The sequence below is a fragment of the Acipenser ruthenus genome, chromosome 9 (assembly GCF_902713425.1).
Source record: "Acipenser ruthenus chromosome 9, fAciRut3.2 maternal haplotype, whole genome shotgun sequence".
NCBI lineage: Eukaryota > Metazoa > Chordata > Actinopteri > Acipenseriformes > Acipenseridae > Acipenser > Acipenser ruthenus.
This window is the reverse complement of record NC_081197.1, coordinates 12136694-12159804: the sequence shown is the minus strand read 5'-3', so window position 1 is coordinate 12159804 and position 23111 is coordinate 12136694. Positions and strand designations below refer to the sequence as shown.

Sequence of the window (23111 nt, the reverse complement as noted above, 5' to 3'; positions counted from 1 at the left end):
TTCGAGCATTGCTTGTTATACCATGAATGAGAATACTAAGTTTGTTAGTCTAAAGCCGTTTCACTAAAAGGGGATTTTTTAATGATATTTTTCTTCTTTGTTGGTGTCTCCCGCAGGTTTCTCAAAATAGATGCAGTTTTCAAATGAAACCTGGAACGACCCTCCTGGAAGAGTAACATATGTTCCATATATAACATGTAAAATACATGCAGGAGTCAGACAAAAACCCAGAAACACCTACCATAGCACTGTTAATATGGTGTATGCCCTCCAAGGGCAGACAAGATGGTCCTAACAGGTATACTGTTTGTATTGTTCAGAAGGGATACATAACTATTCCTCAATGATTACTGTCTCTATTACTTCAGGGAACTTGGTAGAACATCTGCAGAGCAGGTATGACAAAGTGTAGTGAAATCATAGTAATAAGCATGTTAAGACCAGTCAATCATAATAAATCAGAGATAAGATTTGGGGGGGTTGGGGTACAGCAGACCACCATTAATCTGTGCAGATTGGGACCGATTTTATTAGTCGGAATTGAGTTTACTGTTTGTGAAATCCCTGCGCTATTAATTGAAAAATGCAATAATACAAATAAAATCATTGTCCCAACAATGGTCAAAATACATACTGTCCATAAGCCGTATTGTTCAGAGGCAGAGAGAGCTGGTTTTAAAAAGCCACTGATCTTGCTCTGAGTCTTTAATTGTTATAACTGCTCTTCATATTCAGACTGCCAGGCTAAGAGAGTCTTACATCTGCTTTCTGTTCGCTTGTCGCTGGTTTCAGTAACTACAATACAACTACAAGTCCGTTGGCTTGCACTATACTGTACTCCATTTAATTGAATGAAATTAAATTATTACCGTCCGTTTCCGCAGATACGCTGATTTCCGCACTAATACTGCACGCGAATACCTGCTTCTGCATAGATCAGATGATTTCTGCACAAATACATTTTGATAATGTACTGTATTAAACCGCATTATCAAAACAAGAATTATTGAAACATGGATTAACAGGAGTTAAAAAAACTCACATTTTAGAGTAATGTATAGGCTTTGAGCCAACTCAGTTTCTCCATTGAAACATCATGAAACCTGTTATTTGTGCAACAGGTTGCAATGGATTTGCTACTTAATGCATTCACTTTCAATGTATTGTTTGCCTCCAATCAGCTGCATTCAACTGCTGTGCCTGACTGAGGGGGGTACAGCTATTTAAGGAAAGCCAGAAAGCTGGATGTCAATCATATCCAACATCTGCCATGCCTCATTTAGTCACAATGAATCAAAAAGACTATTTGCAATCTTATTATTGCTGGAGTCATTCTGATTCCTTCTAATGTTAGCCTAGCCGTTACTGAATTTAGAATATTTTTTTTATATTCTCAATGGAAGTTATTTTAAGTTCTAAAATAGTATATACACCAATCAAATAATTACATAGCAAGCAGGCTTTAATACAAAGATTGAAGACAGGCGAAGGGCGTTAGATAGGATTCCCATTCATGCTGATTCATTTGTGTATTATTGTGGGATATCTCTGCCTCAGTCTGGTCAGAAACGGTGAAGCAAATCCACTGCAACCTGTTTCCATGAAGCACATGCGGTGGCACAAAACAGATACATCCCTTTAAAAGGCCAGTGAGGTTTTCAATACTTCATACACTCCGGTACTCGTGTCACGTGTGTGGGTAACCACTGATATGCAAGACAAAGAGACATGGGAGTTGGAGTTGAAACGCCACTCAGGCGAGCAGGATTTATTAACACAACAGAAAGTAAATAAACGGATCATGTGACTCTACCAGCGATGGTAACACAGAGGACACATACAGTAAACTGTACAAAAGGCTAAATAAAAAACACAGTACAAAAACTACAAATAAACAGTGCCACACAGGGCAAGCGCTAGCCTTACTGAATGAGGTGTCCCACCCCAGGAACCTGCTACACTACGTAACCCTTGCTATGCATTACTTGAGATCAATATCCCCTAAACTAACCTACTGATGAGCCGGTATTCATACGACAACTCCTGCTTCTTCATACGGCCTTGGCTGGGCATTGCCTTCACAAGCACCATGTCGCAGTTACAGGGTTTCGTAGCTGTTGTTCCTGCAGAGCAGACGCTCTCCTCCTGAGTGTATGCAGCGCCCCTCTCTGTAGCACGGTGTTGCAGTCGCCAGTCACAATAAACCAATTTCCACATATAAATGTAGGGCTCTTTGAAATCCGTTTTATTATTTTGAATTTTTGGATTTATTTTTTCCTGATTTCTGATTTTTCGGTTTTAAAAATTTGTAATTTGTTAGTTAGTTTTTTATAACCACAAGTGTTTGACACATTGACAGCAATGATGAAGCTAGAACTGCATGAAAAAATATGACAAAAAAAACCCTTTTCTAAACGGTTTTAATCAAAGTGCTTTCCGAAAAAGGGTACAAATTGGTACAATGTAATAGAGACAAACTGGGAACATTGTAATTTAAAAAAAAAATCAAAATGTAGGCTTTTTTAGTAGTTTATTTTCAACACAAGCTGAACTATAACATTTCACAATAGATTGTATGTTTTCATTAATAATTAATGACAAACAATGTAAATAAAAGCCTAAATATTTTGATTTATTCTAATATAATAAAAAGGCTCTTAGTAATATCTCCCTGAGAACTTTTGAGAAAAAATGCTGCAACTAGACCCTACTTTCTGCAGTAGTCATTACAGTACTATCTGCTCAGAATAACTTATAGGTAGTCGTTTTCCCCCAAGTTAAATGAGTAGTACACAACAAAATATGAAAGCTGAACATTAATTTCAACAAAGAACAACAACAACTTTTTAATGAAAAAAATAATATTGTAGCCTACTTCAACAGGAACATTAGCCTGCTATATTATATTAAACCAAAACAATAAAAATAATAACAATCTGGTTCTCTCTTGTCTTTTTCAATGAATATAATTAATAAAGAATAGAAACATACTATAACAACATAGATAACTACCTAGCCTAAGTTTAATTCATAATTTTTGTAATCTACCAGCAGCTTCTGTTGCATACACATCGCTGATAATAGTGCAGACCGTGGGTCAAACCAATGTTCGTGTTGGGGTGTGTATTCAATTTTTTTTAATCAATTTTGTCCTTCTGGAGTCCTCTGAATGCCTTTTAATTTGTTTGTTTTTTTAAATCATTTAAATGCAAAACCATAACTAAACATGTATACAGGCTTTAATTATTTGTCCATCAGTTGTCTTTAATTCATTTCTCTGCACGTACTACTACTTTGTCTATGATGTAGAATACATGAATGTAAACATCTAACACCAGTACGTACAATAGTCTTTCAAATAAACGTGTTATGATTTTGAATGTGCGGTTCTTAAGGTCGGTATTATTGTCATTGCTTGCGCCCCGGCACCTCTTTCTTTACAAATTAAGCACTGCCCAAGCGATAACGGGAGCTAGCAAGTGAAGTGGCATGAGAGGCAGCGCTTTTTTACAGTTAAAATCACGGTCGTGTACGGTGGCTGAGAGGTGCAAAAATAGTTTTTTCATGCGTTCCCATGACGTGTGTTTCTTGAAGCCTCTTGTCATACAAACACTGCGCTATTTCAATGTCATTTTTAAAATACATACATATATATTTTGTTTGTTTAAACTGATTTTGTGGTAATGTCCTCGGGTGCCTAATTCTGTTTTTTCTCTGAATTCCGCAATTCCATCCGTGTTCTCCGCAACGCGGCTTTCATAGTACCCTATAAATTACACCAGCACTGCTTTCCCCATGTGCAGGTCAACCGCCCTGCTACAATGCCTCCGAAATAAAACCCCAAAGCCAAACCCCCTACATTTCAGAATGGTAAAGAATGGTAAACTTGCCTAAGGACATCTCCCCAGCTTGGCGGTCAAGGCACATTTGACAGTTTATATAACCTTGCAGATATACTACAATACTTGACTCTGGGGATACTTAACCATTACATCAGATTTTATTGAATGTAAACCTCACTCTGACATGATGTCTTCAATATAGACTATGAAAGAATGACTCAGAGGTTCACAAATACATTTAGACTTTGCTAGTTTAGTGTACCCTATCACCAGAAACTGTGGGATAATCTATTTAGTATTTTTTTTTCCAAAATAATAAAGTTACAAAAATTATTAAATTGCCTGTGCTGTACAAATAGGTTTTTGTTGATTCTTATTGTTTCCCATCTTTATTTGCAGTTTAAGGGCAAGGAGCCGAGTCCTGTGCTTGTATTGGTTGTTCCTGCAGAGACAGTTATAAGATGTGTATGTCAACCAAAGGCCTTCAGTATTTGGAGAACTTGGTTTTACATAATATAATTGATATATTCTATATTATTTTCGAACACAGACAGCTGTGAAAGATAACTCCCTTGACTTCTCTATCTTCTGTCAGCACAAATTTCACATTTGTTCACATTTTATTTTTCAACTACTACACTGGGAAATCAATTTAATAACCATGAGACCAGATGTCTTCTTCAACCCAGCACTGTAATTCTAGAGGTGCACTCTCAGTCCCTAAGCAACATTAGATCACTTCCCCCGTAATCAAAGTGTAAAAAGTGCTTATTTAAACATGAAGGGTGACTTGAGACTTAATTTGTGTTAAACTGGCTTCCATTAAAAAAAGTTCCAATATTATAAAATAATATCTGACAGTCACCATGTCAATAAAACCTAGCTAAATCATTAGCAGACCACTGCATTGCCATCCGTCCCTTGCAGTATTGATTTGTCAGTGTGTATCGGTTCAAAATTTGAAACTGTTACAACTGTACCACCATAATGTGCTGATGCCATTAAATAACATTTATCACAGGATTTACACCAAAATGCAAACTTTTATTTGACTTTTAACAAAAACTGAGAACCTCTGTTATTAACAATAACATGTCTACTGGGAATATACATCGCGGTACTAAGTGGATGGGGTCCTATTTTAATTATACATTATGAATGGGCACTATTTACAAATAGGACATAAGATCAGGTCTTATTATTATATTCATGAATGGTTACCCCAAAAAACAAAATCAATACATCATATATGGGAAATGCCCACGGGAGTATGCTAGAATGTACAACATGTATTTTACTGAGCACAAAAAAAACACTACATTTCATGTACAGAAATGTTTGTTTCTCCATGAATGTATTTTCCAGCTCAGTTTCAATTTCTGCAGATGTGGCAGCAAACATATGGTAAATATACATATGGTTAATTTAAATGATGGAATCAGTGCAGCCATAGCTTAAGAACAACAGAAAACCTGCAGGAGCGTCTGCTTTTAGACTAATTTCAGTACAAAGAACGATCACTTTATAATTTTAGTGCAGAATGCACACAACTGTGCAGAGCATAGTGAGTGTTGTAGTTAGTTATTGTTCAGGCCTTTCCATTTTAAACCTTGTAAATGGTAGTACTGACAAATAGGTATCTAACCTGACCTATATCAACACTGCTCATATTGGCACATACAGGATAAAGGGTTGGGGGTGACAACCAGGGATCCATTCACTACACAGTTTTCTTGAAATTTTATTAGAATGCTTAAACCTACATTGTAGAATGCCAGCCTAAAACCAACTTGGCCAAGGAACAACTGAATGGAGTGCCCCTCCCATCTACAGTGGTTTGAGAATGAAAACAAAGATAGAATAGTCAATGGTTGTACCTACATTATATATTTTTAGTTTTAATAAATAATAATTAAATAAACATGGAAAACATACATGTGTTTTCTGTGTTGTCTCTGTTCCATAAATGATTATCCCTTTAGTTAACCTAAATGGGGTATCTTGGACAAACAACATCAAGGTTTTTAATTTGCACCAATACAAGCCAGGCTGTCCAGTAATGTCCTGGCCTCCCTTTCTATTATTAATAGCCCCAGATATGATAAAGACATTTACAGTGCAATGTTAGGCACGACTGACTATCCATTCAAGGGTTGCTACACGACAGCAAGCATTAGCAGACATGAAGTGCCGGAGGTCAAAACACCCCCTCCCTTTTCCAGCTTGACTTATATAGGTTATATTTATCAAACGGAAACACACATATAAAGGCAAAGAAGTCTTGTCATCTGCTAATGTGATCAGTTTTCAGTGCAACTATGAGGGGGCTCTTTTCTCGGAAGGAAAAATCAATCCTACCTTCCATCCATCAATCCAAGCAGTCACCTTATTCAGTCCAGTTTTCTTTATTCCCTTCACTTCCACCTCCGTCGTCTCTGGTTGTCTGAATGCTGATTACTCATTACGTCTTAACTTCAAAGAGCTAATCAGAGTGGGCTAAAGACTAAGCAACAAAGTGTTGTATTCAGAATGATTTAGAAATTAAAAAGGAATGAATGTGAACTGCACTATTGTCTTCCTTTTAAACGCAATAGTTTGCTACAGCCCCACAAATATCACAATTCACAATTTCCATGGTATGTGTGTGAAAAGCTATTAACGAACTACAATATAGCTAAAATGTATGACATTATTTGCACCATATAAATAACTACATTCTCTCCATACTTGAAATTAGAAATAATCTTGCAGGCAACGTACTGTAAACCTCCTTATCTGATCGCATTGAATGGCAAATTGAAGGCATTTAGTCAGGGAGTTTTAAAGGGAAGTTGTGAGGATCTTCCACTCCTAGGTCTTTTGAGAACAATGTGTTCTCTCTGCTTAATCTGATCAACATTAGTTACACTGTGAGAAGCCATCTGGAGGGCTATCTTCAAGACTATACTATTTCATTAACATACCTCCAAGAGGCTATGCTACTGCCCTTCTAAAGGAGAGTATTCACTTAGAGCTGTGCTTGGCACCTCCCACTGGCTTCCTCAGTCATTTTCAGTTAATACTCCTGGAGATATCCTGGAGTATATGTTCTAACACTACAAAGTAGCCTAAATGTTGAATTGCTTCAGTCATATAGAGCAGGAGAAGAAATACAAGTTTAGGAGCGTAAAAATAAAACTGCTCTAAAATTAAAATGGTTTGATAGGACAAAAAACAGTATTTGAGAGAGGCGTTATAGTTAATGCACACTGAGCAGGTGCCACAGTATCAAAGCCTGGCATGTTGGGAAGCTGCAGCAATGGCAAAAAGAAGAGTAAGTGGATGCCAAGAGAGTCAGGTGTGGTCACAAATAGTGTGTATAAAACAAAATATACTACATTTTTAACAGAGCTGAATTATTACCAGAAACCCCACAGTGGAATAATTGCTTTGGGCACTTTTTGTTGCATCTTCATTTTTTAATTGTCTGTAAAGCCCTTTGTACTCTGGGAGATGTGGGGTTTGAATCACATTGATAATTAGTAATTTCATGAATTAAATCACAAGTTCTCATGGGCATTTGCTCTCACATGATAGAAAACAAAATGCTATTTTTTACACTTTAAATTATTTTCAAGGATCAATTCCAGGCAGTTACAATATTGTACATTCACTCAGGAGTTAGACCCCTTTCACACTAATCTTCTTGGTGTCCCTGAATAAATAATCATTTCATGAATGTCAATGGCTGTTGTACCAGCCTCGGCAGTGTCCTTCACAGTAAGTAGCTCTGGAGGTCAAATGCAGAACAAATGTCCCATCCAGTTTTGCATATCTGCGATACCACTGCACTTGGATTGTTGGTATTTACTGATATTTAATAAAATGGGCAATGCATTCTCCATCCCCAGTCATTCTGCATTGATAGAAATGGATAAGACTTGTAGGTACCAGTGTACTTGAGAGGCAGTGTTTACACATTATAAGATTATTATCTGTTCAGAGATACTATGGCATTTAGTAAGCATGAGATTTACCAGTGGTAAAACACTGATAAGACATGCATACTACATATTTTGTCAGGCAGGCTGTTTAGATCACAAACATAAAAACATCCAGCTGTCACTGTTATCAATACGCATTAACATGCATAACTAAATGTGTTCGCTAATAGACCTTGGAAACTTACATACAGTACATCATCATAGTGACCATGGTAACTGCTGATTAAATAAGTACCATACTGCTATGGTTTAGAATATTGTCAGCCTAAAGCAAAGATTATCAGGTCAAGTTATGTTAGTATTATTTTAATTTGTAATCTGTTTTGTTTTATTTTGAAATTCTCTAATTTGCAAAGGTAATCCCAGAAAACCACAGCCATACATTTTCATGTGTTACGTTCTAAATCATGGACTTAATAAAGTACAAACTCACTTGATTTGGCACAGCTTACAACAAAATGATAGTACTGGGACAAATACTGAAATACTCAAACACACCTTGTATTAAATGTAATCAGAAGCAAAAAATACCATTTTTAAATGTGTAATAATCTAATTATAAATGAAACAATATCTGTATATTCATCAAAAATGTTCAAGAATATTTAAACGTGATAAATCCATGTTTGTCCTTTTACTGCCATTGTGCTAATATTGCCTTTTTTATTTTTTTTTCCTTTTTTGAAATTTGTATCATCCATTAAGAAATAGCCTAAAGTTATTTAAACATTTCAATTAAAATCTAAACTAACTACAGTGTGAAACAAAATCGAGCTAACAATAAGTAATGCCTTTTCAATACAAGAATGAATGAAGGTCAAACCACAGTAGAAGCGCTTGTGCTAATGTTAAAATGGGCATGCAGCTATTATTTAAAGGCACAGTATTGATGAACGGAATTCATGAAGCCAAACAGGGTGCTACACAGTGTCATAGATAATCCTCATGTTATTTGCAGAAATCCTTGATATATGTTCCTTTTGGAATCAGATACAAAACACAGCCTGGCAGTTATCAGGATAACCACTGGAGTTGAAAACACTTAGCGAGGAACCATCAGCTGGTCTGTACAGTTCATTACCCAACCAGCAGTCATCCCCGATGAGACAATACAGAAGATCTTCAGGCCATACTGACAAATGTCAGGGAAATAAAGGAGGTTAATGCTACTTAGCATTTTTATTTTGCATGCTGTCATTTTTGTTGCTCACCTATGAATAAATAAACTCGAAACTGCAGGTTTTTTTTTAAACAAAAACAAGGCATACTCAAGGGCATAATCAAATGGGGAATGTCATATCAGACTGAATGGATTGTAAACATGGGGTAAAACAGCGGCTTTTTAAAAGAACTGGCAATTTTTTCTATCGTTGAACTTGACAGAGAATCAGAAAACAGCTGTGCACTGAGTATGAAGCCAATACCTAAAGGTATTACCTTGTTATCACCCAGGTAAAAGTCACATAGCCCCATAGCAGCCAACTTTAAGTTGCTAGCTGGAAGAGTTTATAAGATTTCAGCAGTTGCATTATTTGCAAACTCATAAAACTGTCAAAAAAGACAGCGGCCAGCAATCTGCTTTTTGTTAAACTGACAGTACTGCAGTTGCTAAACAAAATGGATGTTGAACGTCTTTAGAACACTTTGTGCATCTATCAAGTCTTCCATTCAGCCCTCCAGCAGTACTGACCAACGTCTACAATGACCTACATTTTTTATGCCATTCTATAATGGTGCCCACGCTGTCTAAAATTAATTTTACTGCCGAAAGATATTATCTTATAGAATACAAGGAAAGTCCTATCCAAGTAACCTTAAAACCTACCCAATATCATGTCATCAACTTATACACTATGATTATGTTGTATTGCATGACTAAAGCCTTGTTTGAGTTGAAAGCGATTTAAAAACTGTCCTGTTTATTTCCATCGACCGCAAAGCAATTTCAGGGGGACAGGAGATCAAGAACTCTGCCAAACCAAACACCTCTTGTGACTCGGGGAACTTAAGCAGCACATGTTACCAAGCTTCAGTACTGAACCCTAGAGACAACTGACATCTGGTCTTATCTGGAGTTTACCAGCAGGGGTCACTGTGGCACAGTTAGGTGAACCAAACCCAGTTGGTTCTCAGGGGTGAGTGCCTTTATTTTGAACCTAAAAAGAACTACATATTATTATATCTTTGCTTGACTTAGCAACTTCTGTGATATAGTGGTTAGGGCTCTGGACTGAGGGTCGTGGGTTCAGTCCCTGGTGGGGGGACACTGCTGCTGTACCCTTGAGCAAGGTACTTTACCTAGATTGCTCTAGTAAAAAAAAACCAACTGTATAAATGGGTAATTGTATGTAAAAAAATAATGTAATTGTATGTAAAAATGTGACAATCTTGTAACAATTGTAAGTCGCCCTGGATAAGGGCGTCTGCTAAGAAATAAATAATAATTTGGTGATATGAGTTCATGTCAGGGAGAGAACTGTTATATTCCTTTGCTGTCTGTAAACATTTGCTGCTGGAAACTTTTTTTGTATTCCAGCAATAGAAGCTTATGCAGGATAAGTTATCAATTTATCGGTTTTGTCCTGCTGCCCTTTGACCCTCCAGTAGCACACATCTGATGCTTTGGTAATTTGAAAATGACTGCAACTAGAAGGGGCGCCACATTAAAAATGACTTCTACAGCAATTGGCCTCTATAGGCTTCTCTGAAGACCTGCCAAGTCATTTTTAGACCGTTTTCAGAGTGATTGTAGTATTAAAAGGGGAGGAGGTTTCTATTACTGTACCTCCACTGATTACCTTATTTTACAATGTACATATAATTGCTAACTGAAATGCTTGCTAATTGCACTGTATAGTAGAAAAATACAACAATGTTACTGTTTGTCCTTCATTTTTCTATTGCTTTTACCTGGCTTTTGAATCTCGAGAATCCTAAGCTCTGAGACTAACAGCCTTCCTCATTATTAAAATCATGTGACCATGTAACCTTTAAACTCTCTCAGCCTGCCTGACAAAGCCAGGTAAACACAGACTTAGAGAAAATAATATCAACTCAAAGGACTCAGAACTAATGATTGCAAAGGCTAGAAAAAAGTCAAATGTAAACATAAGCTACTCTTCAATACTCACAACACAATTTACACCAGTTACTTGTTTGATATACATGTTTGTTTTTCCAGCCCTGAAAAGATTCTAAGAAATATCTCCAAGTCACATATTTACTGACTGACAGTGAAGTACCAAACCCAATCCATTAAAGTCATACACGCAGACAGAATTGTGCATGACACAGAGACACATGTTTGTATTTTCACTCTGTGCTTCCAACATTACGCTTTTCTATATTTCAAGAGATGTTTTTATTCAGCTGATGCTGTCACTTCTTGCTGCCTTCTAGCTGAAAATCACTAACAGGGCAAACTCTCTCTCGTCCTCTTTTACTCTGAGGAATATCAGAAGGGCACAAAAGGAACGTCACAAGCGCTGCCAGACCTGCTCGCAGTGGAGCCCGGAAGGATATGAAATCATCTCACGCTAGATCCTCTGAATTGTTTCGCTGGATTATTTTATTTATTTACTTATTTACTTGTTTATTATTATTCCTTGCATATTCTAAAAATGCAAGTAGACACTTTATAAAAAGCTATTCCTTTAAAGACTTAACCAAAAAAAAACAACTGTGAATATTATGTCACTTATGCTTCCCATCCAGACCCCCAATATATGATTACAGCATTATAATAAAAATAGCAGAGCATGCCATATGTAATAAAACAGCATTAAAACACAAATGATACTTTCTAGAAGCTCTCTTCCCTCTTTTCCCCAATGATCCTAAATCCACCTTACTACTTCCCATACAGTTCGGTTTACACCCTTAACTTCTTCTTTCTTGAATGTGTTTACACCTGGACTCACTGCTATGGTTCATTTAGCTTTATTTATTTTTTTGCCATTCTATTTTAAAGAAAGTGTGAAGATTGCCCTTTTATCTGAAAGGAATACAACATTTTAATGTTATAAAGTAGCAAGAAACAATATTTTTTTTTCTCAGATCCTAAATTGTTTGCTTAGGAAGCAATCAAAATGTGATGAATCCAAGAGTACCTTTTCCCAATCCCAGAAATACATTGTTAGAGCCAAACCGCTCGTCTACATTATCAGCTTCTATGTAATCATTTTTTAGAAATTTTCGTCACCAAGATTGAAAACATTACACGTCAACTTCCAGTTTTTGACACACCAATTACTTAGTTTTACCCTGTGATTGAGTTTATTGGTATTCCCTTTATTCATATTGTCCAGGTTACCTCCCTAAGCCTGACTGAATTGGTTCCAAAAATTAAACCCACTACGTGCTTGTTAGACCCCATTCCTACTTTTCTAGTTCGTTCCTGCTTTTCGGCTCTCTGCCCGTTGGTGACTAATATCATCAACGAGTCCTTGAGCTCTAGAGTTGTGCCTTCAGCATTTAAAATTGCTGCAGTCATACCAGTGCCAAAAAAACAAACCAAGTCACTGATAACTTGGGTAATTATAGGCCTGTATCAAATGTGCCTTTTTTGTCTAAAATTTTGAAATGTGTTGTGGCACTTTAGACAGCTACATAGAACTGAAACAGCCCTTGTCAAGGTTGTAAATGATCTTTTAATGGCTTCTGACTCAGGTGCTCTTTCTATATTGGCTTTACTGGACCTTAGTGCTGTTTTTGATACAGTAAATTATAACATTCTACTTGCTTGGTTAGAGAGTCTATTTGACATTTCTGGCACTGTGCTTAGTTGGTTTAGCTCTTATTTCTGTGAGAAAAAGCATTTGGTCTCTCGGGGGGGTTTAGGTTCGTTACTGGGACAGGGCTCCATATTGGGGCCTCTTTTATTTAGTATATATATATATATATATATATATATATATATATATATATATATATATATATGTTCCTACGGTCAAATTCTTAGACATCATGGCGTAAACTTCCATCTCTACACTGATGACACTCAGATTTACTTGCAAACTAAACCGGACATTGAAGTGGCTGTTTCCATGCTTACTAATTGTATAACTGATATTAAACTTTGGATGCAACACAATGTTTTGCAATTGAACTGTGATAAGACTGAGGTCATGGTACCAAGTTCTCCACACCAACTACGTAAATCTAACAGTTAAGTTTTGCTCTAAAATGAAAAATCTGGGGGTCATTTTTGCTCCTAGCTTTACTTGTGAGCCTCATGACAAGATGTCCTTTTTCCATTTTAGGAATATCAGCCGTCTATGCCCTGTTCTCTCTATGCCTGCTGCGGAGAAACTGGTCGATGCCTTTGTCTCATCCAAACTTGACTACTGTAATGCCCTGCTTGCTGGGGTTTCCAACAACACCCTAAACAAATTGCAGTATGTTCGAAACTCAGCAGCCAGGGTTTTGACTCGGTCCTGATCTGGTGATCATATTACCCCTGCCCTGGAATCCTTACATTGACTTCCTCTTAAGTTTCGCATTGATTTTAAAATCTTGATATTGACTTTTACGGCCTTAAAAGGTGTGTCTCCCCCTTACATAACTGACCCTTAGACGCAATCTGCGGTCCACTGATGTGTCCCTATGACCAGACTACGAACTGTGGGTGATAGGGCCTTCTGTTGCCATGTCCCTAGGTAGCAGAATGCCCTTCCCAAAAGAAATTCGGGACACTGAATCCTTGGGTGTTTTTAAATCTCGCCTTAAAACTTATTTGTTTAAACTGGCTTTTTATTTAAAGTTTGATAGTTTTCTTATTGTCTATTTTTATTTGTGTTATTATCTACAGCGCTTTTTAAGATTATTATTATTATTATTATTATTATTATTATTATTACCTTGATAACCGGCACTTTTCCTTTACCCGGGTAACTCCACTTTCCCCAATAAAATAATAGTTTAATTTTCCTTTCAATAAAAGTAGTGTAAATTGTATAGTAATATAACGATATGTATGAAACGCATTTAAATGATTAAAAATTACTTAGGTAAGCATAAAACAATTACATGTGATCTTAAATATAAATATTCGGCAGCACAAAGCACTTTTGCTATTTACAGAACACACCAATAGTTACAGAGAATATTTTGATCCTGTCGTAAGAGAAGAGTAAATTACTAATCTAAATGTACTCGTGCTTAGCACAAAGGTCATACTTGACCTGACAAAAAACAAATGAAACATGCATATAAGAGACCTTAACACCATGTTGTTGTTCTGAAATGGGCTTGGTAATCCCTGTAAAATGTCATTCAATTGTGGCAATAGTTTCAGCACCATGGTTCTAGTTTCAGCATTCTGTGTTTCTGACAGTGTGTCCTGCCACTTTATTAGAAAGGTAGTGTTATCTATAGTCCCTCATCAGTCTCTTCTGATTGCTAGTAGACAGAACCTTTCTATTGGTTCTGGGACCTTTCTATTTCTTAAAGATGTCTGATGCAGCTGCACCCACTATCAGTCCCCATTCAAACTCTCATGAACTTCTAAATGCATCTACTGATCAACAAGCTAGCAAACAGCTGACTGCTACAGCCCTTATATGCTGCACATCCAAGCATATAGCATGTCACATGGTACAGACCTTTGTACAGCACGGCCTATTCCAGCAACTGTATTTCCCAATAGCTGCAACACATCTCATGTTGTTGTAACACAATCCAACTGTGACCATTCTTTCAGCACCATGGACAGGGCAGCTGTAGAATGTACTCCACTTCACTCAACCTTATTTCCCATTGAAACATGACTTTGACAGGCTCCTAAAAGTTATAAATACTTATTTATTGCACAAATACTGTAGTATTAAACTGAAATGAGGGGGTAACATCCAAAGCAGATGTTCTATAAAAAGAATGTGAGAGTTATAATTATAGATTATTACTTCCAACAGTACATTACTGAAACAGGATTTTATTCCTGAGAAAAAAAGACTTCTTTCATTATACTAAGTCACACTTGTGCACCAAGTCATTTCTCATTTTATCACCCTGACTTAAGTGAAATATAAGGTGAGCCCAAAGCTGTCATTCAGAACTCTTTCTTTTATACATAAGCATTCTCCTACTTATTTTATTGACTGCTATGCGCCTGAAGCTAAGGTTATCTGGGTGTCCTTACATAAACAGGCAATGCTGTTGTTACACCACCTGCAGTGTAAATGAATTCATTTACATGACGTGGTTAGAATTTGGTAAATGGATGACAAACATCACCCTCTACATGAGTTATTTCCCTTGCTGCCCTTGTTAGATAATTGTGGGATTTGTCAGTAGCATTGTACATTTTATAGCATAAGCATTTAATGTAAGAATCGGCCCAGTAACAAAACTGTCCCAGTAATACAACAATTAAAAGTATATCGAACAATTCAAGATGACCAGGCAAGACATTTGTTCTTCATTTTACTCTAAAAGCTGGTTTCTGATATGGATTAGATTTTGGGGAATATGTTATTTATTTTAGTTTTCCTCTATGCAAACTGTTCTAATTTGCTGTTCTAGTTTGTACTATTTAAAAATATGCTTTCTTCTTTCTGAGAGAATGCTACATTTTTTTGTTAAGATATAATTAGCAAATTAGTCAAACCTTCTTAAAAAAAACAAGCAAACGCAAAACGAATTGCTAAACAAAGACATGTCCATGACACACACCTAGAGAAAGGACATTCAATATACTGTACAGTCAATGGAACAAAGCCTTTAAAAAAACAACTCATTGCTTTGGACAGAAACTTAAAAGTCAGCTTTCATTTCATCAATATCCCTTTTTTAATAAAACTGTAGTGTTCACAAAAGGATTTTAAACGCAGAATTCAACGCTGTGTTACTGTGTTTTTGAGACAAACAGAAGCTAGGTTTACCCTTTTAAATTTTCTTCCAGATATGTTATGTATCTGATTTATTCGTGGGACTCCGGTACAAAAACCTACATCATGACTTTCATTTTTCTCGACTGGGTTGTACTACCCTAATCCCTAATTAGGTGTAAATGACATACTGCAGCAATGAGCTATGTGTTCCATTAACCTCTGCAGCATGATGTAGTGCTCTTGAATGTCTAGTATTTGATAGCAAGTGAAATTGACAAAAAGTTAACCAGAACCATGCATCAAAATTGCTCTTTCCCACTGATCTCAGATGTGTACTGAATGTCATTCAACCACACTTTTGAGATTTCATTTTTTTGTGCTTGAGTCAAAATGAAAAATAACATTCGGTTTCACTTCAATGGGTAAAGCAATGCAGAGCTAAAATTGACACAATGCATTTTTTTCTTCATATTTTGAAAATAAAAGCAAATTCACTTGGCATCTCTCACAGATTCACACTAAATTGTCTTTTTCTGTGTCTGTATTTCAGAATCATTTTAACAAAATACACCAGCTTAAAGGAACTGTATCCCTTGCCATTTAAAGTGACACAGTTTACAACTGGTTTCACTTAAGAGCATTGTGCTTTTTTCTCAAAAGCATTGGCAGTTGCAATCTACATTGACAGTGCATGTAGATTACATTGGACGATGTGCAAACACAGAAATAAAAGCCTATCTATGTTCATACCAGGTGATGAGGGGAAAAAGTTGGCTCATGATTCTAAGTTTTGACAAATACTTGATTTCCAAAGCCATTTAGTTAAATGTAAGGAAATAAAAGATGCTTCAAACTGTTCCAGGAGTTGGACGCCTTTAAAGAAATGAGAACAGTCTTTTCAAATTGGAGCCTTGGCAGGAAAGTGGCCAGACATCCCCGGTAGCAGCAGCATCACCAGGCAAGATTTCAATAAAGTGCTGGCTTCTGACAAGTTAGCTCCATGCCAGCTTGTTTTCTCTAGCACTGTGCAAGTATTCTAAAGGGACAATGATATTTAATGGAACGAGAGCCTACATTTTTTCTAAAAGGATGGGCTTTGTGTCTGAAACAGTTATCTGAAACTATTTATTGTGCCTTCCTATCATGAACAGAAAGGGCCAATTTAGTAAAATGTCAAAGGGCTGTATTCCAACCAACTGGATGACAAAAGCTCTGTGTTAAACAAGGCTGTGATTTTAATATTGGTAACCCATTAATTAAAAATAGTTTAAATAAATATATATAGTTTTGTAAGGTTGTATTAATGTTATTAAATGCCTTCCCATGTAGTAGAACACGCACAAAGACATGTACAAAGACCAAGTGCTGTCTTATAATATTCGATGCTTCAAAATATATATATTTTTTCACTTGAGTGCAGAAGTAGACACAAGTCCATACATCCCAAAATAAACACCTGAGATACACCTTCTTGTGGTACAATTACACAAGATAGCTAGTTTGTAACAATTTGTTTTAAAATCAAGTTTTAAAACTTTATTGTGTAAGATCATGATATACATGCAATTAGCATTCATCTTATAATTAGTATACTATCTTGGCGGCTGTGTGGTCCAGTGGTTAAAGAAAAGGGCTTGTAGCCAGGAGGTCCCCGGTTCAAATCCCACCTCAGCCACTGACTCATTGTGTGACCATGAGCAAGTCACTTAACCTCCTTGTGCTCCGTCTTTCGGGTGAGACGTAATTGTAAGTGACTCTGCAGCTGATGCATAGTTCACACACCCTAGTCTCTGTAATTTGCCTTGGATGAAGGTGTCTGCTAAATAAACTAATAATAATAATAATAATAATAATATCTTCTAATACAGTGTTGGTGTAAGAGTACGCTTAGCTGGAATTCTAGTGTACATACTACGAGCACTGATGTACATTACAGTACATTGCTTTTAGTAAACACATATTTAAAGGCTGATGAGAGAGTTCAGCGTCATACGTTTATGTGCTGATGCTTAAGCGGTCGTAAGAGTTTATCTCATGAATACAGTGAGGTGTGGTAGCTAAAAAAAATCAAAGCATTAAAACATTCAACTTTGGTCTGCACATAAAAAAAAAAAATCTAATGTGCAAATGGATAACAATGCTGTTATCACTCAAGCTAATCTTTTTTGAAATGATATTCTCACAGCATGATTTACAGAACAGAATGACCTGATCTGATTGTTGGTGTGCTTTTCAGTAATGTGAAATTGGCATGCGACTTATGAGTCACAATTTGAAAACAATATATCAGAATCAAAATGTATCAGAGGTCTAAGAGCTATGTGTCTATAATGATCTATGATAGAATGAAAACCAGCACTTTGGTATCCTGCAATAAGCCATAGCTCTAAACGTAACCTCTGCAGCAGAAGGAATCTGGCAATGAGGCTCACTGGTCACGTCGTGTTTAAGGTTGACCTGTCATGAATAATGATTTCGGTCCAACAGCTCTAGCAGCTATATATCATGCAGTGGCCTGTGCACTATATGTAAATGCAATAGGCAAAGGGATCTCAAATATCCGCCGTGTAGCTCAGTCTATACTACACAGCACACAGTACATTACTCTTCAGGTTGATGCGATACTGCAAATGCTTTCTTTTCCTATTTCTTTTTTTTCTTCTGCATCCTTTAATTAGGTTGAACATTTGCACACATCTGTGTTTTGGAAGCCTCTGTCAGCATTGGATGCTCGTGTCCTCCAGCCATCAGGCAATTGATTCCGCTCTGGTTTAGCTTAAGGGACATGCAATATGTTCATTCATTTGTCACTTAGTTTGCTTGTGCTTCATTAGGGATGATAACATTTTTTTTTCCCCTGCAACACTTCTACATCAGAATACTAAAACACTCTCATAAATCAGACAAGCACCCATTTGTTTATCACAAGGGACTAAATGTGGTTCATAATCATTAATGAATTCCACTACATATGTGAAGAATGTCTGCAATTTTCTTCTGATCACAAATGTGTAGGACCGATGCTACTAGTGTTTATGGTTTTCTAGATAGTCTGCTCTGCATGGATATGAAACTGTAAAGTGCACCACCTAAAGCACTGTGCCATCTCTCCATCTTTTATTTAACTGAAGATTTATGCCTCTATATAAAGAGGTTTACATTTATAATCTAAGAAGTGTGCTGTATCAAGCTACCGAGAATTAGATCATTACCACAGAAACGTTTCAAAACGCAATAACCAATACATTGTTTATGTTTTTTTAAAGAAATCTTTCCACATAAGCATTGGAAACACATAGATGTTAAATAAACTAGCCCTTTATTTTACCTTGACATTTATTCATTAACAAAACTGGTTTAATCACTTGCTGTACATTGTATATTGTTTGGTTCATGTCTATAAATTCACATAAAAATGTATTCCGCATAAACATCAATGTCACCAAACCTATTAACTTCTGCAGAAACAGACAAGGCTAGAACCATTTCCCTATGCTTTATACAGTCAACGTTTCGTACTGTACAAGAACAGAGTTGGCAGGAATCATATATCTGAATTGATGAAATTGGAAACTGCCACCTATGGCCAAAATCATCTGATGTACCGTCGATGAATACTATGCAGGGAAATCCTCTTGAAGGTCAGAGTATCACTTTTTTTTTAAAGATAATAAAAAAAACTCCCCCCAAAATCCTTTCCTCACTTAATTCTCTATTGATTTTACTACAAAACAAAACTAAACAATTGCTTTGCTTCAGATTTAGTGCCTCTTAGACATGAACCATTAGAACAAATTAACAGATCTGTGCATAAGCAGTATTTTTTTTTCCTAATGAGGAATGAAACATCTTTAATAAATGAATCATAAAATAATTAAACATTAAAAGAACACAGCACAAAAAATGAAGACACAACAAGACCCACTAAAATGTGTTTTCTTTGTCACACATCATTGCTGCTTTGAAGATTCCACACAATAATGAAATAGCTTTGCAGGGTATGAGCCATACTGGCAGTATCAAAACAAAAAGCAATAGAGTACTGCTGACCTTAGGAAAATGTGAACAAAGTGATGGGGACTGACGAAAACCCTGAATGTAAGAGAAGGGCCACCAATGTGAGATCATTTAACCAAACAGGAGCCACACCTAGACTGCCCTGAGATACATCACATTTAATTCTTCTAGTCAATCAGCTATTTTTACATCACCCCCACCCCCCATTTAAAAATCCAGTTACTTTTAAACAACACTGAAATACTTTAACCTGCATTAATATAGAACTTAAATCGTTTGTAGCTAAAACGATAATCAGTTAAAAAAACACACAGCAATACAAGTCATATTACAAGTGCCTTGGTGATTAGGCAGTGCAATTTTACCAAACAGGAAACACACATCAGGCCAGTGTGACTCTAAAATAGACCTTCTGCTGCAATGGACAAACTGCTAGGTCACACAATTTGAGTGACATGCAGCTACACTCGATCACAACACTGCAGTCAGCTAATACAGCACAGGCTCTTCAGAGCAGAAGCAGCAGCAGTAGTACCCCCTCTTTGAAATGTGTATCCCTAATTAAATTATTGAAATCGGTCACCAGATTTACTTACAGGCATTCGTTACAGCAAAGCTGTTAGCTGTTTCAATGTTGTCCACATGAGGAACCAAATTAAAAGGCGCTTCAGTCGCGTTGGGGCTGGTGTTGTGTAGAAAAATTGCTAAGCGAAAAGCAGTGTATTCCTGATCTGTGTTTCTGATGAAAAGACCTCCTGAGAAAAAACATAAACAACAAATTAGGTTTATTATTATTATTATTATTATTATTATTATTATTATTATTATTATTATTATTATTATTCGAATCACTTTCCGAGCAATTATTGTAATTATTACGCGGTGGGGGGGATCAGCCACATGACCTCCCGTTTCGAATATTCCTTTTTATGTATAAAACAATCTTACTGCGATTATTAGATTACCAGTAGTTTTACTGCACTTTGGTTTTATCTCCATTAAATACATGGTAAGCGGTTTTTTTTCTTCTTCTAACATGTGAAAAATGTAGCATTGCGCCTATATAACTAAGTAATCGAAATTATATCCTTTTTGAAATGCACAACACACACACACACACACACACAAAGAAGAATCAACTTTATCAACAGCCTCTCATGAAATGCAGAATCAGCTAGTCCTAGAAGAATCTCATTAGCAAACGTCTTTGGTACTCCACGATAAATTATGATGCAGTGCTGGAATAAATTAAAACTACCTCTCGTGAAAAAGGGGGGAAAAAGAAGACACAACATGTATGGAAAAGAAAACCACTAATAAGAGTGCATGTGGATGCTGTGTAACTTTTAAAAGGCACAGGTTAATTAATATACGGTACAGTACAAATGAAAAGCATCCCATCAGTGTGACAGATTGTGTGGACACTGCAGTGCTTTTTAACAACATAAATGAACAAAGCACACTGAAACACAAATGAATGTAGGATAACATCTATGACAACACAAACAAAGATGATATTATATTGCATATGGGGCTAAACACAAGGCTACATAATTAGTATCTTACATCAAGATCTTCCAGTTAGATAAGTGGCTTTATTTTTTTATTTTTTTGTACTTCTACCAGCCACAATGACTTTAAAATATTTTTAAACATGTACCACGTACAGTAACAAAAGACCATTTGTACCATGTACCCCAACCTGCACTCTACAGTCTAGTCTTAGACACACCGACTAATTTACTATGTTTTTTACTCACCAATTTGCACACTGCTAGGGAACGCTCCCATTGCCAGTCCCCAAAAGCTAGAAATTAGCAAGACAATCTGCTTGCAAATAATCCTCATCTTGTTTTGTTAAAAACTGTTGAGAGACATTGAGGATGATGGCACACGAGGGAAAAAAAGAAGTCGAGTTTTAGCAATCCATCCTTAGTGGTTTTCCCGCAGTGTCCACTGCCTTAGAAGAGGCTCCGTCCGGCATAAATGTTGCACATGCAAGATGGGGGAGACTCGCTGGTAGTGGTGGGAGCGTCTAGTGGCTGCATGGAGAGTTGAGACATGCGCGATCTCTCTCTCTCTCTCTCTCTCTCTCTCTCTCTCTCTCTCTCTCTCTCTCTCTCTCTCTCTCTCTCAGTCCTATAAAGCAGTGATGTACCTTATTAACCAAGCAGGGTCATTTTCTCTCCACTAGTGTACTAGTTTCTCTCCACTAGTGTAATAGCACTCACTGATTGGATTCTAAATCCTGTGGCACCACTTCCTTTCATCAATACAGCTATGTACATGACAGACCTTTGCTCACATAACAGGTAAATACCTAAATCATAAACATAGTCTCAGGCTGTAGCAGTCTGTAGGCAAGCATGTGTCCTTTCTTTTTTTCATAATTATTATTATTATTATTTGTTTATTTAGCAGACGCCTTTATCCAAGGCGACTTACAGAGACTAGGGTGTGTGAACTATGCATCAGCTGCAGAGTCACTTACAACTACGTCTCACCCGAAAGACGGAGCACAAGGAGGTTAAGTGACTTGCTCAGGGTCACACAATGAGTCAGTGGCTGAGGTGGGATTTGAACCGGGGACCTCCTGGCTACAAGCCGTTTTCTTTAACCACTGGACCACACACTGGACCATTCTTTGATGTAAAGAATTTAAATCATTTTTTATCTGCAACCCTCCAACTAGGATATCAATATTAAAACATGCTATATTATTTTGTGTGGAACATGTGTTTGAGTCAAAGGACAACTTTAATTATGCATCATTTTAAACATGGGAATCCATGCTTTTTGTATTTATTAGCATTTGCTTGCTACCATATTGAAAAGAGCATGCGGCCATACGAATGAAATGTAAATTAATAATATTGATTTTGTGTTTTTATTTCATCACCTTTACAAGACAAATTCTTCTCACAACAATATCATTCTTCTTGGGAAACTGGAGACATTTTGAAATGAGATGGTCTGGCTGAGTGTGTATTTAGCCAGGTCAGAATTAGAATGTAGCCAGGGACAGGGTTCTAAAGGGTTGCTATGGGATCTTCCTCTCTCATGAAAAAAAGATGGCACCTCCAACAACACAGTGCCCTTTAACTTTATGCCAAGCATGTTGCACCTGTTTTGTTTTTTTTTTCCTTTTTTGGAAGACACCCATCCACATGCTGAGCAGAGATCAGATAAAACTACAACAGTGTAATTGTTCCAAAATAAATTGTATTCTGCCAAAATAACAGAGTAAGTTGAATGAAGAGCGCCGTGATTGTTGTACTTTCTGTACACACAAAGGGAGCCGTTATTTTGAAGCCCACTAGTGACACACCTGGTATAGTCAAGTGTATATCTAGTAGATATAGTTACAAACCTAGTCATTATTCATTGTTACATATAACCAGGAGGTCCCCGGTTCAAATCCCACCTCAGCCACTGACTCA

At 36.7% G+C, this 23111-nt stretch overlaps 1 protein-coding gene across 7 annotated transcripts in view; it reads right to left on the bottom strand.

The window, feature by feature from the left end:
• Positions 1-21718, bottom strand: part of LOC117407459 (glutamate receptor 4) — an 88586-nt gene extending 66868 nt beyond the window's left edge. For 2 of the 7 annotated variants that reach the window (XR_009329596.1, XM_059031144.1), the window contains exons 1-2: positions 21432-21715; positions 20268-20426 (exon numbers count right to left, since the gene is read on the bottom strand). Coding sequence is in view for 6 of the 7 variants with exons in the window: in XM_059031144.1 (XP_058887127.1) it covers positions 20268-20426; positions 21432-21519 (247 nt within the window). In the remaining variant the exon portion in view is untranslated. Of the gene's footprint in view, positions 1-20267; positions 20427-21431 lie in introns of all 7 variants that reach the window. The other 5 variants (XM_059031145.1, XM_059031148.1, XM_059031151.1 and 2 more) reach the window with 4 other exon arrangements.
• Positions 21719-23111: the final 1393 nt, after the last annotated feature.